This window comes from Chiloscyllium punctatum, chromosome 8 (assembly GCF_047496795.1).
Source record: "Chiloscyllium punctatum isolate Juve2018m chromosome 8, sChiPun1.3, whole genome shotgun sequence".
Taxonomy (NCBI): domain Eukaryota; kingdom Metazoa; phylum Chordata; class Chondrichthyes; order Orectolobiformes; family Hemiscylliidae; genus Chiloscyllium; species Chiloscyllium punctatum.
Window position 1 is genome coordinate 109884697 of NC_092746.1, and position 13902 is coordinate 109898598.

At 42.8% G+C, this 13902-nt stretch overlaps 1 protein-coding gene across 6 annotated transcripts in view; it reads right to left on the reverse strand.

Moving 5' to 3' along the window:
* The window catches only part of dpp6a (dipeptidyl-peptidase 6a), a 1516786-nt gene that overhangs the window by 60359 nt on the left and 1442525 nt on the right, over positions 1-13902 (reverse strand). For all 6 annotated transcript variants that reach the window (XM_072576237.1, XM_072576239.1, XM_072576236.1 and 3 more), the window contains one exon: positions 9494-9541. In XM_072576237.1, coding sequence (XP_072432338.1) covers positions 9494-9541 — 48 coding nt within the window. The remainder of the gene's footprint in view (positions 1-9493; positions 9542-13902) is intronic.

Consider the following 13902-nt stretch of genomic DNA (forward strand, 5'->3'; position numbering starts at 1 on the left):
GGTGACAGTGAAAAAAATAACAGTTTATTTCCAAGTCAGGATGGTGAGCGGCTTGAAGGGGAACTTGCAATTGCTGGTGTTCCCATGTATCTGCTGCTCTTGCCCTTCAAGACAACTGCGGTTGTTGGTTTAGGAGGTGCTGTCTATGGAGCCTCATCAGCTTTTACAGGGCAGTTTATGAATAGTACGAACTGCTGCCACTTAGTAGTGGAGGAGCAAATATTAATGGATATGGTGTTCAATACTGTTTATTATTGTTAAGCAGCACTCATCCAGGCAATTATGGAACGTTCTGTCACACACCTAACAAGTGCATTGACGATGGTGGGCAATCAGGAGATGAGTTACTCACTGCAAGTTTCATAGCCTCTGACCTGCTCTTATGGCTACAGTACTCATATGGTTAGTCGACTTCAGATTCTAGATAAGGGTAACCGTCAGGATGTTAATAGTGGGGCGCTCAGTGCCGGCAATACCACTGAATGTCAAGGGTCAGATTCCCTCTCATTGGAGATGGCCATTGCCTGGTACTTTGCGTAGTGTAAATGTCACTTGCTATTTGTCAACCCAAACTTGGACACTGTCCATGTTTCGCTGTATTTTGGGCACCGACTGCTTCAGTATCTGCGGAGAGGTGAACGGTGCTGAACATTGTGCAATCTTCAGCAAATATCCTCACTTCTGACATCATGATAGATGGAAGGTCATTGATCAAGTAGCTGAAACTACCCTTAGGAACTTGTCTTCAATGTTTCCTATATATTGCAAACAGAGAGAAATCTTCAATAAGTACAAAATTCATTGCAAAGTGTTTTGGGATATCCAGAAAGATCCTGTATTTTTTTTTCCTTTGTTCATTCACAGGCATCACTGGCTATGCAGCATTTATTGTTCATCTAGCAGTTAAGAGTCAACCACCTTGCTGCGGGTCAGGAGTGACATGTAGACCAGACCAGGTAAGGATGACAGCTTTTTTCCCTAAAGGACATCAGTGATCCAGATGGGTTTTTTCAACACTCCAATTCATAGACATCATTAAACTCTTAGTTCCAGATTTTTATTGAATTCAAATTCCACCATGACAGGATTCAAACCCAGGTCCCCAGAACATTATCTGGGTCTCTGGATTAACAGTCTAGTGATAATACCACTGGGCCACTGCTTCATCAATGCAAAACACAAGTTATTTTTGAACATGTTCACTTTTTGTAATTCAAATCCTACTTCATATTTATTTTAACACCTCTGTCTGAGCGTTTCTAGACTGATGACTTACTTCAAACATTTAGTCAAATCTTTCACACTATATAAAGAATTGGGAAAAAACTGTAAACATTTCTGTGAACAGATACATTCAGATCTTCTTAAAATAATTTCCGCTGGTTCTCTAATGATCACTGCAGCTCAAGATTACAAACATCATAGCAGCTAGTGTGGAATCATTTCTTGCTGATGAGTCAAGAAAGTGCTAAAGATGCCATTAGGTTAGCACAGCCAATCCAGTTCTTGACAAAACTAATAATCCAGTGTTCAAATCCTACCACACACGTTTTCAATTTGGATTTTTTTTTAAGATCTGGAATTGCTAATAGTGATCATGACGCTGTCAAATTATTGCAAAACCCAACTAAAGCACTTCAGGAAAGAAAGTTTAAAGTTCCTATCCAGATTGCTCATAATTGACTCTGGTCACTGGGAATCTTAGAGGTATAGAAATGATTACGTAAGAATATATGAATAGGAGAGAGAGGAGGCCACTCGACCCCTCAAGTCTGCCCTGCCATACCATAATATGATGGCTGATCTGCTCCAGGCCACCACTTCTTATAGCCCTCAATTCCCTGACATTTCAGAAATCTGTCTACCCCTTTTAAATACAGCCAGTGAGCTAGCATCTCTGGGATAGAACATTCCAGACACTCACTACCCTCTGGGAGAAGAAATTCATTTGCATCTCAATTTTAAATGAGTGTTGCCTTAGTCTGGCTTGAGATTCCCCAACTAGTAGAAACATGTCAATGCATAACCCCCTTAACCCACCACATATGTTTCAATAAGATCACCCCTCAATCTTTCAGACTGTGATAAATCAAGGTCTAAACCTGCTTAGCTGTTCTTGATAAGTCAACCCCCTCATCCCAGGATTCAGGCTGATGGATCTCTTTTGAACTGTTCGTCCATCTCTTCCTAAATACAGGGACCAAAACTGCACATCATACTCCAGGCAGCAGCTCACTAAAACACAGCACAATTGTAAGAGCAAATTTCTATTTTTAAGCTCCAGCATCACTCCCAACCCCCAGCGATAAAGGTTGCCTTCCTATTGATGCTACTATTTTAAGCTCAAGAAAAATCCAGATCACTCTACGCTGTACTCTTGTCTGCCTTTTCATTCTTCCGACCAAAGTGAATGACCTCACGTTTTCCAACATTAAACTGCATCTGCTACGATTTTGCCCACTCACTCAACCTATTTGGAACCTCTTGCAGATTCTGTATGGCCTCCATTTTATATATTTTTGTATCATCGGTAAATTTGAATATTTTATTCTCAGTTTCTTTTCCAAGTCGTTAATATGGATAGTAATCAAAGGCACAGATTATTCCTTGTGGCACTCCACTAATTACGCTTCTGCAACCTTCAGAAAAATCAATTATTCCCAACTCTCTGTCTTTTGTGCATTAATCAATCTCTTATCCATGCTTGGACATTACTCCCAATATCATGAGCTCCTGGTTTGTGCAATAATCATTCATGCGGCACCTTTTCTAACTGAATCCAAGCACATCAAATTGATCAGTTCTCCTTTAACAACTCTGCTACAAGGAACTCCACGTAGACTTATCAAATATGATTTCTCTTTCACAAAACCATGTTGACTCTGTTTGATTATGTCAAACTTTTCTATTGCTTCCTTAAGAATGGACGTTAATATTTTCTCTACGACAAAATGTTGGCGCACGGAAGGAAGCTACTGACCAGCTGACAGTAGGATAACATGTTGCATCAAGAATTTATCTATTCACACTCCCTGCACATTTCCCTTAGCCCTGCAAACCCTTTATGTCTCTCAGGTACTTATCCAATTCCATTTGAAAGCCACAGTTCAAACTGTCTCCTCTAACTTCCCAGGAAGAAATATTAGTAAAAACTGTGAATGATATTGGTCTGACTTGTCCAGCTCCAAAACGGCCAGTATGTTCACTTCGAAGTATCACTGTGTTTGCTTGTTTGTTTTCTTCCCTGAGTTTTCAGCAAGTGTATTGGAGATTGTAGCCACTTGCTGGTGTGAGGGGTGTTTTTGACAGTCACCATAAATCTGTGCCCTCCATTTCTTGAGATTGGTTGCTATTGATCTCTCTATCTCCCTAAGCCTTTCATGGGGAGGCAATGGTCTAGTGGTATTATTGTTGTTAATCCAGAGTTGCAGACAATATTCTGGGGGTCCGGGTCAACTCTCATCACAGCATATGCTGGAATTTGAATTAAATTTTTAAACAAATCTGAAATTCAATGGTGACCAGGAGTCCATTGTTGGGAAAAATCCATCTGGGTCACTACTGTCAAATTTAGGGAAGGAAACTGCCATCTTTACCTGGTCTGGCCTACATATGACTCCAGACCCACAGCAATGTGGTTGACTCTTAATCGCCCTTTGAGTAATTAGGGACGGGCAATAAATGCTGCCTAGCCAGCAACGTCCTCATCCTGTGAATGAATAAAGAAAAAGATTTCAGAATGCTTCTGATAAACCTCCTTTACACCTCTTCTGATCTAAACTAAAATTATTTGAATGTGAACATAGGAGGTTTAGTTAGTAATTTTGCAGATGACACCAAAATTGGAGATTTAGTGAACAGCGAAGAAGGTTAACTCAGATTACAATGGGATCTTGATCAGATGGGCTGAGAAGTGGCAAATGGAGTTTTATTTAGATAAATGCGAGGTGCTGCAATTTGGACTTATACACTTCTTAATGTGTTGTTGAACAAAGAGACCTTGGAGTGCAGCTTCACAGCTCCTTGAAAGTAAAGTCACAAGTAAATAGGATAGTGAAGAAGACGTTTGGTATGCTTTCCTTTATTGGTCAGAGTGTTGAGTACAGGAGTTGAAATGTTATGTTGGAGCTGTACAGGACATTGGTTAGGCTGCTTTTGGAATGCTGTGTGCAATTCTGGGTCTCCATCGGAAGGATGTTGTGAAACTTGAAAGGGTTCAGAAAAGATTGACAAGGATGTGACCAGATTTGGAGAATTTGAGCTTCAGGGAGAGGCTGAATAGGCTGGGGCTGTTTTCCCTGGAGCCTCGGAGTCTGAGAGTTGACCTTGTAGAGGTTTATTAAATCATGAGGGGCATGGGTAGGGTAAAGAGACATGGTCTTTTCCCTAGGGTGGGGGAGTCCAGAACTAGAGGGGAAAGATATAAAAGGGCCCTAAGGGCAATGTTTTCATGCAGATGGTGGTACGTGTATGGAATGAGCTGCCAGACGAAGTGGTGAAGGCTGGTACAATTGCAACATTTAAAAGGCATTTGGATGGGTACATGAATAGGAAGGACTTAGAGGATATGGGCCAAGTGCTGGCAGGTGGGACTTGATTAGGTTAGGATATCTGGTCGGCATGGACGAGTTGGACCGAAGGGTCTCTTTCTGTGCTATATATCTCTACGACTCTATAACCCCCTTCAAAGCATGAGCTGTCAGTGATTCAAAGGGAAGGCTTCCCATCTGTTCAGGACAATAAATGTCAAACTTACCCACACGTGGAGACGTAGTTTTTAAAAACTAAGCAATTTTGAAATTGTCCAGGGCTTTATGAGCCTGCTCGCTATGAAAAATGGAATAAAATGCTAATTGACACATGGGATCCAAAGGGCTTCACTCACCCTTAGGTTGAAGTCAGACAGTGCAAGATCGGTACTTGATACCTTTGCATAAAATTCACTCTGCTGCATTAACTTCGGTCACAGTGCAAGAGTTTCATAGGACTGTCTGATAATATTCATTGTTATGACAGCATTAATATTGCATGCATAGTTTCACCCATTTTCCGTGGAAGCGGAATGATTTATTCATGGTAACATCTAAGCAAAATAGCAAAAACAGCTTCTTTGTATTAGCTCTCCGGATTTGAGAGTGGAGGCTACATTAAATATCCATCTGAGTTGCCCCCAGGATAAGATGGACCTTTTCCTAAGTTGTACTTAGGATGGAATGTCTTTGCAATTTAAAAGAAAAATCACATGATGTAGATTACTGATTAGGCCAGCATTAATCTCCCATCCCTAACCAACCCCTTTGTAATGGATCTGGAATCACGTGTGGGCCAGACCAGGGTAAGCACATTAATGTCCGAAAGGTCTTTAGTGAACCAGATGAGTTTTTACAAAAATCCACAGTGGTTACATGGTCAGCCAGCTTTCTATTCCATACATCAACTGGATTCAAATTTCCTAATCTGCCGTGGCAGGATACAACTCACGTTCGCAGAAAATTACTAACTGATCTTGTGGATTATCAGACGAGAGTGTGGTGCTGGAAAAGCACAGAAGGTCAGGCAGCATCCAAGCAGCAGGAGAATCAACATTTCCTGATGAAGGGTTTATGCCCAAAATATTGATTCACCTGTTCCTTCGATGCCGCCTGACCTGCTGTGCTTTTCCAGCACCACACTCTTGACTCTGATCTCCCGCATCTGCAGTCCTCACTTTCTACTTGTGGATTACTAGTCCAGTAACATCACCACTACGCCAGCGTTTCCCAGTAGGTCCATGTCAAATTAAATCAGGATAAAACTAGAGGAACATAAGATATAGGCAAAGAATTAGGCCATTCGGCCCATCAAGTCTGCTTCGCTATTCAATCATGGCTGGTATATTTCTAATCCTATTCTCCTCCCTTCTCCCCATAACTCTTGATACCCTTACAAATCAAGAACCTCCTAGCTCAGTTTTAAATACACATCAATGGCTTGGTCTCCAAGCCCTCTGTGGCAATGAGTTCCACAGAGTCACTACCGTCTGGCTGAAGAAATGCTTCCTCATTTCAGTTCTAAAGGATCGGCCCTTTACTCTGAGGCTGTGCCCTCAGATTCGAGTCTCTCCTACTAATGGAGACATGTCCTCCGCATCCACACCATCCGGCCTCTCAGTATTCCATATGGTTCAATCAGATCCCTCTCTCATCTTTCTAAACTCCATGGAGAACAGGCCCACAGTCTCATATGATAAGCCCTTTATCCCGAGGATCATTCTTGTAAACCGTCTCTAGACCAACCCTTCCAATGCAAGCACATCCTTCATTAACTATTGGGCCAGTTAACATTACAGATGGGCTTTAAAGCAGAGTGACTGCTTTTATAATTTATTTTGTTTTCTGTTTCTCCACCCTCTATTCTGCAAATTAGAGATTTATTGAATCATAGAGTCAGACAGCATAGAAACAGACCCTTCAGTCCATGCTGACCATGTTCCCAAACTAAGCTAGTCCCACCTGCCTGCGCTTGGCCCATATCCCTCCAAACCTTAACTATTCATAAACATATCCAAATGTCTTTTGCAACTGTACCAAAGGAAATCCATCATTTCCTTTGGTAGTTCATTCCACACACGAAGAACTCTCTGTGTGAAAAAGTTGCCTCTCACATCCTTTTCAAGTATTTCTTCTTTCCCCTTCAAAATATGCCCTTGAGTTTTGAACTCCCCCACCCCCTAGGGAAAAGACCCTCGTCATTCATCTTAACTGTGCCTCTCATGATTTTATAAACCTCAACCCTCTACGCTCCAGTGAATAAAGTTTTAGCCTTTCCAGTCTGTTGTTATGTCTCAAAATCTTCATTCCAAGCACCATCCTGGTCAATCTTTTCTGAACCCTCTCCAGACCAGAGCTGCACACAGTATTCCAGTAGAGGCCTCACCAATGTCCTGTATAATTTCAATATGATGTCTCAACTCCTGTACTCAAAGGACTGAGAAGCTGGAGTTTGAACGCATGGTCATTAGGTTGCATGGATCATTTATGACACCAGCTAGTTACCCTGATTTGCAAAGACTTCAATTGTTTGAGTACTCCTTGATGCCACACTTGGTCATGGCTGCCTTGATGGCAAGGACAGTCACTCTCATGTCAGCTCCAAATTTCAGCTCCAGATCTCCTGATCCACAGCATTATGATTGACATTTAACTGTTGCCCGATAAACATACAGCCCACATCTCCAACCCTGCTTCAAAACAAGAACAAATTTCACAGCTAAAATTGTGGAATCTGTTAAAATAGCATCTTGTATAGTGCAGCACTCCCTGAGGACAGCACTTGGGTGTCAGCCTAGATCCTGTGCTCGAGTCACTGAACTGTACGTAACCACCTGAACCAAAGCTGACATCAATAATATCGGAAATGGTTGGCTCAGTGGTCAGCACAGCACCAGAGACCAGGGTTCGATTCCAGCCTCAGGCAACTATCTGTGTGGAGTTTGCACACTCTCCCTGTATCTGTGTGGGTTTCCTCCGGGTGCTCCGGTTTCCTCCCACAGTCCAAAGATGTGCAGATTAGGCGGATTAGCCAGGCTTAATCACTCTGTGGTGCCCAAGCCCATGCAGACTAGGTGGGCTAGCATAGGAAATGTGGGGTTATTTCCATTATAATAGGGTGGGGTTCTGGGTGGGATGCTCTTTGGAGGGTTGGTGTAGACTCAATGGGTCAAATGGCCTGCTTTCACACTCTCGGGATTCTATGAAATGCAGAAAAGTCTAGCTTCTTGGATGAATATGTGACTGGTGTGGTATCAAACAGAGATGGTATGCTTGGTCTGGGTCAAATTTGCCACAGAAGGAGTTGAGGCAGCACACTGTCCACAATGTCTTTGATAGACAGAATCTGGCAGGGAACTCAATTCCGATTGCTAGCCAGTGATAGTGCGAGGAGCTTTCTCAGGTTGAGAGGGAGAATTGCCTTTGTATTCCATTCTCTCACATGCACAGCATTTTATTCTACTGCTCTCAGGATGGTCACCCACACCAGGATCTCTGGCAGGGCATGTGGTAGGCACTAAACCACACCCCAGCCTGATTCAGCAGCTTCTGGGTGGTGAGCCGTGAGAAGAAACTCAAAAACTGTAACAGTTAGAGAGGAAACAATTGTTGCAAATCAATGTCACATCGAACATGCCCAGCCTTGGTATGACTGTAGTGCTGCCTGAACTGCTGTGCTCTTCCAGCACCACTAATCCAGAGATGACTGTAGTGCTGTTGCATCTCTCGCTTAGGTTAAAACTTGTTTGAATTTGGCAATTTAAATTCACTGCCACAGTTTGATGAACCACAGATCTGCATTTCACACCATTCTTGGGGCTGCACTTACAGTGAGCTGCGAATGGCAGTATCAGTCTCAATAGTACAGCTGAAGAAAGATAGAAGTAGGAATCTGACCCTGTTATTGCAGAATTTCTGTCAGTTCATGCTGAAATCTTTTGTTTTTTCCTCATCCCTGTCATACAAAGATCTTATGTTGAAAGCTGTGTCAGTACCACTCCTTTGAATAATACCTTCCTGTCCATTTCCAAAGAGAAACTTGGAAAGAGTAGGCCATTCAGCCCTTCAAGCTTGCACCATCATTGAATATGATGATGGCAGACCCTCCAACTCAACATCATATTCCCATTTTCTCCCCATTCCCCTTGACGCAGTTAGTATTGAGAATCCATCTTTTTCTTTCTTAAACATATCCAGTGATTCTCAGCCTTTTGTGGTGAAGAATTTCACAGGTTGACCACAATCTGAGTGGAGATAGTTCTCTTCCACCTACCTTGGAACCTGGGACCATGACCCCTTCCTCTGGTTCTCCAGCTCAAAGAAACATTATCGCTGCATTCAGACTGTCCAGCCCCTTCAGGATTTAAATGTTTCAGTGAGGTCCTCTCCTTCTAAACTCCAGTGAATACAACCCAGTTGCCCCAGTCTCTCCTCAGATGACAAACTTGCCATCTCAGGTCTCAGTCATAGGAACATAGGAATGAGGAGTGGGAGTAGGCAGTTCAGCCTTTCGAGCCCCCTCAACTATCTAACGTGATCATGGCCGATCCTATACTGGTCTCAACTTCACCTTCCTGCCTGCTTGCCATAGCATTTTATCCCATTTTTCAACAGAGATATATCTATTTCATTCTTGATTCTGCCTCCACTGCACTCTAGGGCAGTGAGTTCTGTACTCACTCGTTAGAAAGTATATGCGTATACTTTCTATGAAGGTATAACACGCTGCAGCCGGCTGACAATATTGAGTGCCTTGAAGGGATTAATCCTCAGATTCAATTGAGCCGTCATATACTTCGTGAGCAAGTGTTCACCATGGAAACCAAGCATTTGCAATCCGAGAGAAAGTAAGGGAGTGACTGGCGGCTCAAAATACAAGTTGGCAGCTTGCCTGGCAGGGACAGAGAGCTGAGGAGACAAGCAGTCTGTCAAGTCAAGAGTCAAGGTAAAAGGTGACTACTTACTGTGACAATCACTGGTACTGTGAACTGTGACCCTTGGGACTCTTGGACCTGAGAAAATAAAGAAGATGGTTAATTGGTCAGATATGTGGAAGATGATAAGAAAACATGGAGCTAAATTGGGCTTGCTCAGAACAGCTGTGTACGAGATCTGGATGGCTCATTGTGCACACAGAAGATGGGGCAAATGTTCTCTCTGGAGTGTTTTAATGATAATTACAAATACCACAATTAAAATTAGAGTTTGAATTTTTAAAAATTATTCATTTGTGGGATGTGGGTGTGGCTGGCTGGGCCAGCATTTATGGCCCTTCCCTAGTTGCCCTTGAGCTGCCTTTTTGAACCACTGCAGTCCACCTGCCCTGGGTTGACCCACAAGGCCATCGGGCAATTAGAAGGTAAAGAAACTGTTTCAATGAATTTAAATAACTGTGGCATAAGTTGTTGATTGCACTTTCCAAGCCTGATGATTAGTGAACAGAAATGATTCGCACCTATGATTTCTTCAGACATGTTATTTTCCAAGATTTTGTAAAACCTACTGCTGTTCATCATATTAACAATTGAAGACTTAATTGGCCTCACTGGCACAGGCAATGATGGGTCAAATGGCTTGTATAAGATACCATCTGAACTTCATACAAACCCTAACATATCAGGATTAGGAGGTGCTGGTGTTGGACCAGGGTGGACAAAGTTAAAAATCACACAACACCAGGTTAATTGGAAGCATTAGCTTTTGAAGTGCTGAGTCTTCATCACCTGATGAAGGAGCAGCACCTCGAAAGGTAGTGCTTCCAAATAAACCTGTTGGACTATAACCTGGTGTTGTGTGATTTTTAGCTAACATATCAGGGAATGCTATATTGCAGAACTCATACAATTCTTTATATTTTGGTAAAGTTGCATGTGAACAGTGTCTCGAGGGTGCGTGATCCCTGGTAAAAGAGGACTTGAGAATACTGGAGGGAATTGTGATTCCTATCGGACACTGAATGTGGATGGACTTTAGACAGAGTATAGCCTCTTGACCTTGAAATGACGCCACAGGAGTGTTATCACATTGGCAATTGATGCTTAATATAGAATGCTTCCCCTGCTGTTTTGACAGAGGCAATCACTTCATTATTTTAAATTGGCTGAGCTCTGTCAAAAATGTAGGCAAAGGAAAATCTTACAAACGGCCTACACTTTTAAATGCTAATAGCTGAATTTATGTGCTTTAGTTATCCCTGCATATGGAATAAGCTTTTGGGCAGCATGTAATTTACAGCCAAGTCATTTGGGCAAATGGGAGGATCCAGTTCTCCCAATTATCTGAAAATCCTCCAGTTCTTCCACAGAGGTGATGCTGCCATTGAACAGGATTGTGGCCAATAAAGAATAATGTGAGTAACTGGGAGATGGCCCACACCTCAGAGTGCACCACCAACACTGACTACAAAACACCATTTTTGGTGTTTGGTTTTAATTGACTTGTGGGACATGGCTGACTGGACCAGCATTTATTGCCCATCCCTAGTTGCCCTTGAGAAGGTGATGGTGAGGTGCCTTCTTGAACCGCTGCAGTCCATGTGCTGTAGGTTGATCCACAAAGTTATTAGGGAGGGAATTCTAGGATGTTGACACAATGACAATGAAGGAATGGCAATGCATTTCCAACTCACAATGTTGAGTGGCTTGGAGGGGAACTTGAAGATGATAGTGTTCCCATGTACCTGCTGTCTTTGTCCTTCTAGATGGAAGCACTCATGGGTTTGGAAGGTGCTGTCTAAGGATCTTTGATGCATTTCTGCAGTGCACCTTGTAGATAGTATGCACTGCTGTCACTAAGCGTCAGTGGTGGAGGGTTTAGATGTTTGTGGATGTTGTGCCAATCAAGTGGGCTTCTTTGTTCAGGATGGTGTCAAGCGTCTTGAGTGTTGTTAGAGCTGCACCCATTGAGGCAACTTGGGAGCATCACATCACAAACAAAATCAGAAATTGCTGGAAAATCTCAGCAGGTCTGGCAATATCTGTGGAGAGCAAGCAAAGTTAACATTTTGGGTCCAGTGACCCTTCTTCAGAACAGCCACAGTTCTTTAGTTTTTTATTTAATATTCCATCACACTCCTGACTCGTGCCTTGTAGATATTGGACAGGTTTTAGGGAGTCAGGAGGCAAGTTAATTGCCGTGGTATTCCTAGCCTCCAACATGCGCCTGTGTTTACGTGGCAAATCCAGTTGAGTTTCTGGTCAATGGTAACCCCAGGATGTTGATAGTAGGGGTTCAGTGATGGTAACACCATTTAATGTTAAAGGGTGGTGGTTAGATTGTTTCATATGGGAGATGGCCATTGCTTGGCATTTGTATGGTGCGAATGTTACTTGCCATTTAGCAGCCCAAGTGCAGATATTGTCCAGATCCTATTTCATGCAATTAAAGAGAAACATTTTGGAATTGACCATCTCACAGAGTCCATTTCCATTTCTTTACAATGATGGCAAATGTGTGGATGTACATGAATATAGTAACGTCAATGCAGAGACTCCTGCAGAAGGCATTCCTTTTGATTAGGAAGCTAGTTTTCCATTAAGGAGAATAAGCTTTCACAATGAAAATATAAAAGATAGAGGCAGAATTTCACAGAAGGGAGAAATCAACATGAAGAATCTTGGTTTCGAACCCCATTTAAAATTAAACCAACTGTTCCTTACGCAATTAAGGTAATAAAATGAGGTATATGACCCATCCATGTTAGGCAAGATCAATGTTCATCAATATAAAGCAAGTATGTTTACTCTGGCATTCACCCAAGGTCAGCTGTGCAATGCAAGTAAAGAAAATCACACTGCAGTCCAGCAAAGATTCAGATGATCTTCCTGGTTATTATTCTGGGATGGTGCATCATTGGTGACCTCAAGCATTGACGTGAAACTTGAAAGGGTTCAGAAAAGATTTACAAGGATGTTGCCGGGGTTGGAGGGTTTTAGCTACGGGAAGAGGCTGAATAGGCTAGGGCTACTTTCCCTGGAGTGTCGGAGGTTGAGGGGTAATCTTATACAAGTTTATAAAATCATGAGGGACATGAATAGGGTGAATAGCCAAGGTCTTTATCCTGGGGTGGGGGAGTCCAAAACTAGAGGGCATAGGTTTTGGTTGAGAGGGGAAAGATTTAAAAGCGATCAAAGGGGCAACTTGTTCATGCAGAGGGTGGTACATGTATGGAATGAGCTGCCAGAGGAAGTAGTGGAGGCTGGAACAATTACAACATTTAAAAGGCATCTGGATAGGATATGAATAGGAAGGGTTCAGAGGGATATGGGCCAAATGCTGGAAAATGGGCCTAGATTAATTTAGAATATCTGGTCAGCATGGATGAATTGGACCAAAGGATCTGTCTCCGTGCTGTACATCTCTATGACTCTATGACTGTACAGAGTGTTCAGAGTGGGAAGTACTGCTGTGCACAGACCTCAATGAACTGCACAGCAGTAATGAAAGTAAAGGGGACTCCTGGCTCCACAAGGTCTGTCTGAGGAAGAAGTGAAGAGTGTGATGGAAAACCCTGCACATGACTGGATGAGTGCAGCTGTAGCAACACTCAAGAAATTTGACACCATCCAGGACAAAGCAGCCCGCTTGACTGGGATCATATTCATGACGTTAAACCCTCACTCCCTTCACCATTGATGCACAGTGGTCAGCGGTGTGTACCATCTACAAGATGGACTGCAGCAATTGACCAAGCCTCATTCAGCAGCACCTTGCAAACCCTTGACCTCTTATACCTAGATGGATGGAGTTGCCAAGGATAGTATTGGCACATTGGAAGTCCAACACCCGGAAGGTCTTCTGCAAACCACACACTGTCCTGACTCAGAACTAGTTGGCCACTCTTAATCTATTACGGAGTCAAATTCTTGGGATCCGCACTTTAAGAATGTGGCTCATAGAAACACAGAGATGTACAGCATGGAAACAGATCCTTCGGTCCAACTCATCCATGCCAACCAAATATCCTAAATAAATCTAGTTCCATTTGCCCACATTCAAGACCATAAGACATAGAAGCAGAAATTAGGCCATTCAGCCCATTGAGTCTGCTCCTCCATTTAATCATGGCTAATAAGTTCTTCAACCCCATTCTCCCAATTTTTCCCCGTAACCCTTGACCCCCTTGATACTTAAGAACCTACCTAGCTCAGTCTAAAATATACTCAGTGAGCTGGCCTCCACAGCCTTCTGTGGCAATGAATTCCATAGAATCACCACTCTTTGGCTGAAGACATTTCTCCTTCTCTCCATTCTAAAAGATCTTTCCTTTACTCGAAGGCTGTGTTCTCAGGTCCTAGTCTCTTCTACCAATGGAAACATCTTCCCTACATCCACCCTGTCCAGGCAATTCAGCATTCTGTAAGTTTCAACTAGA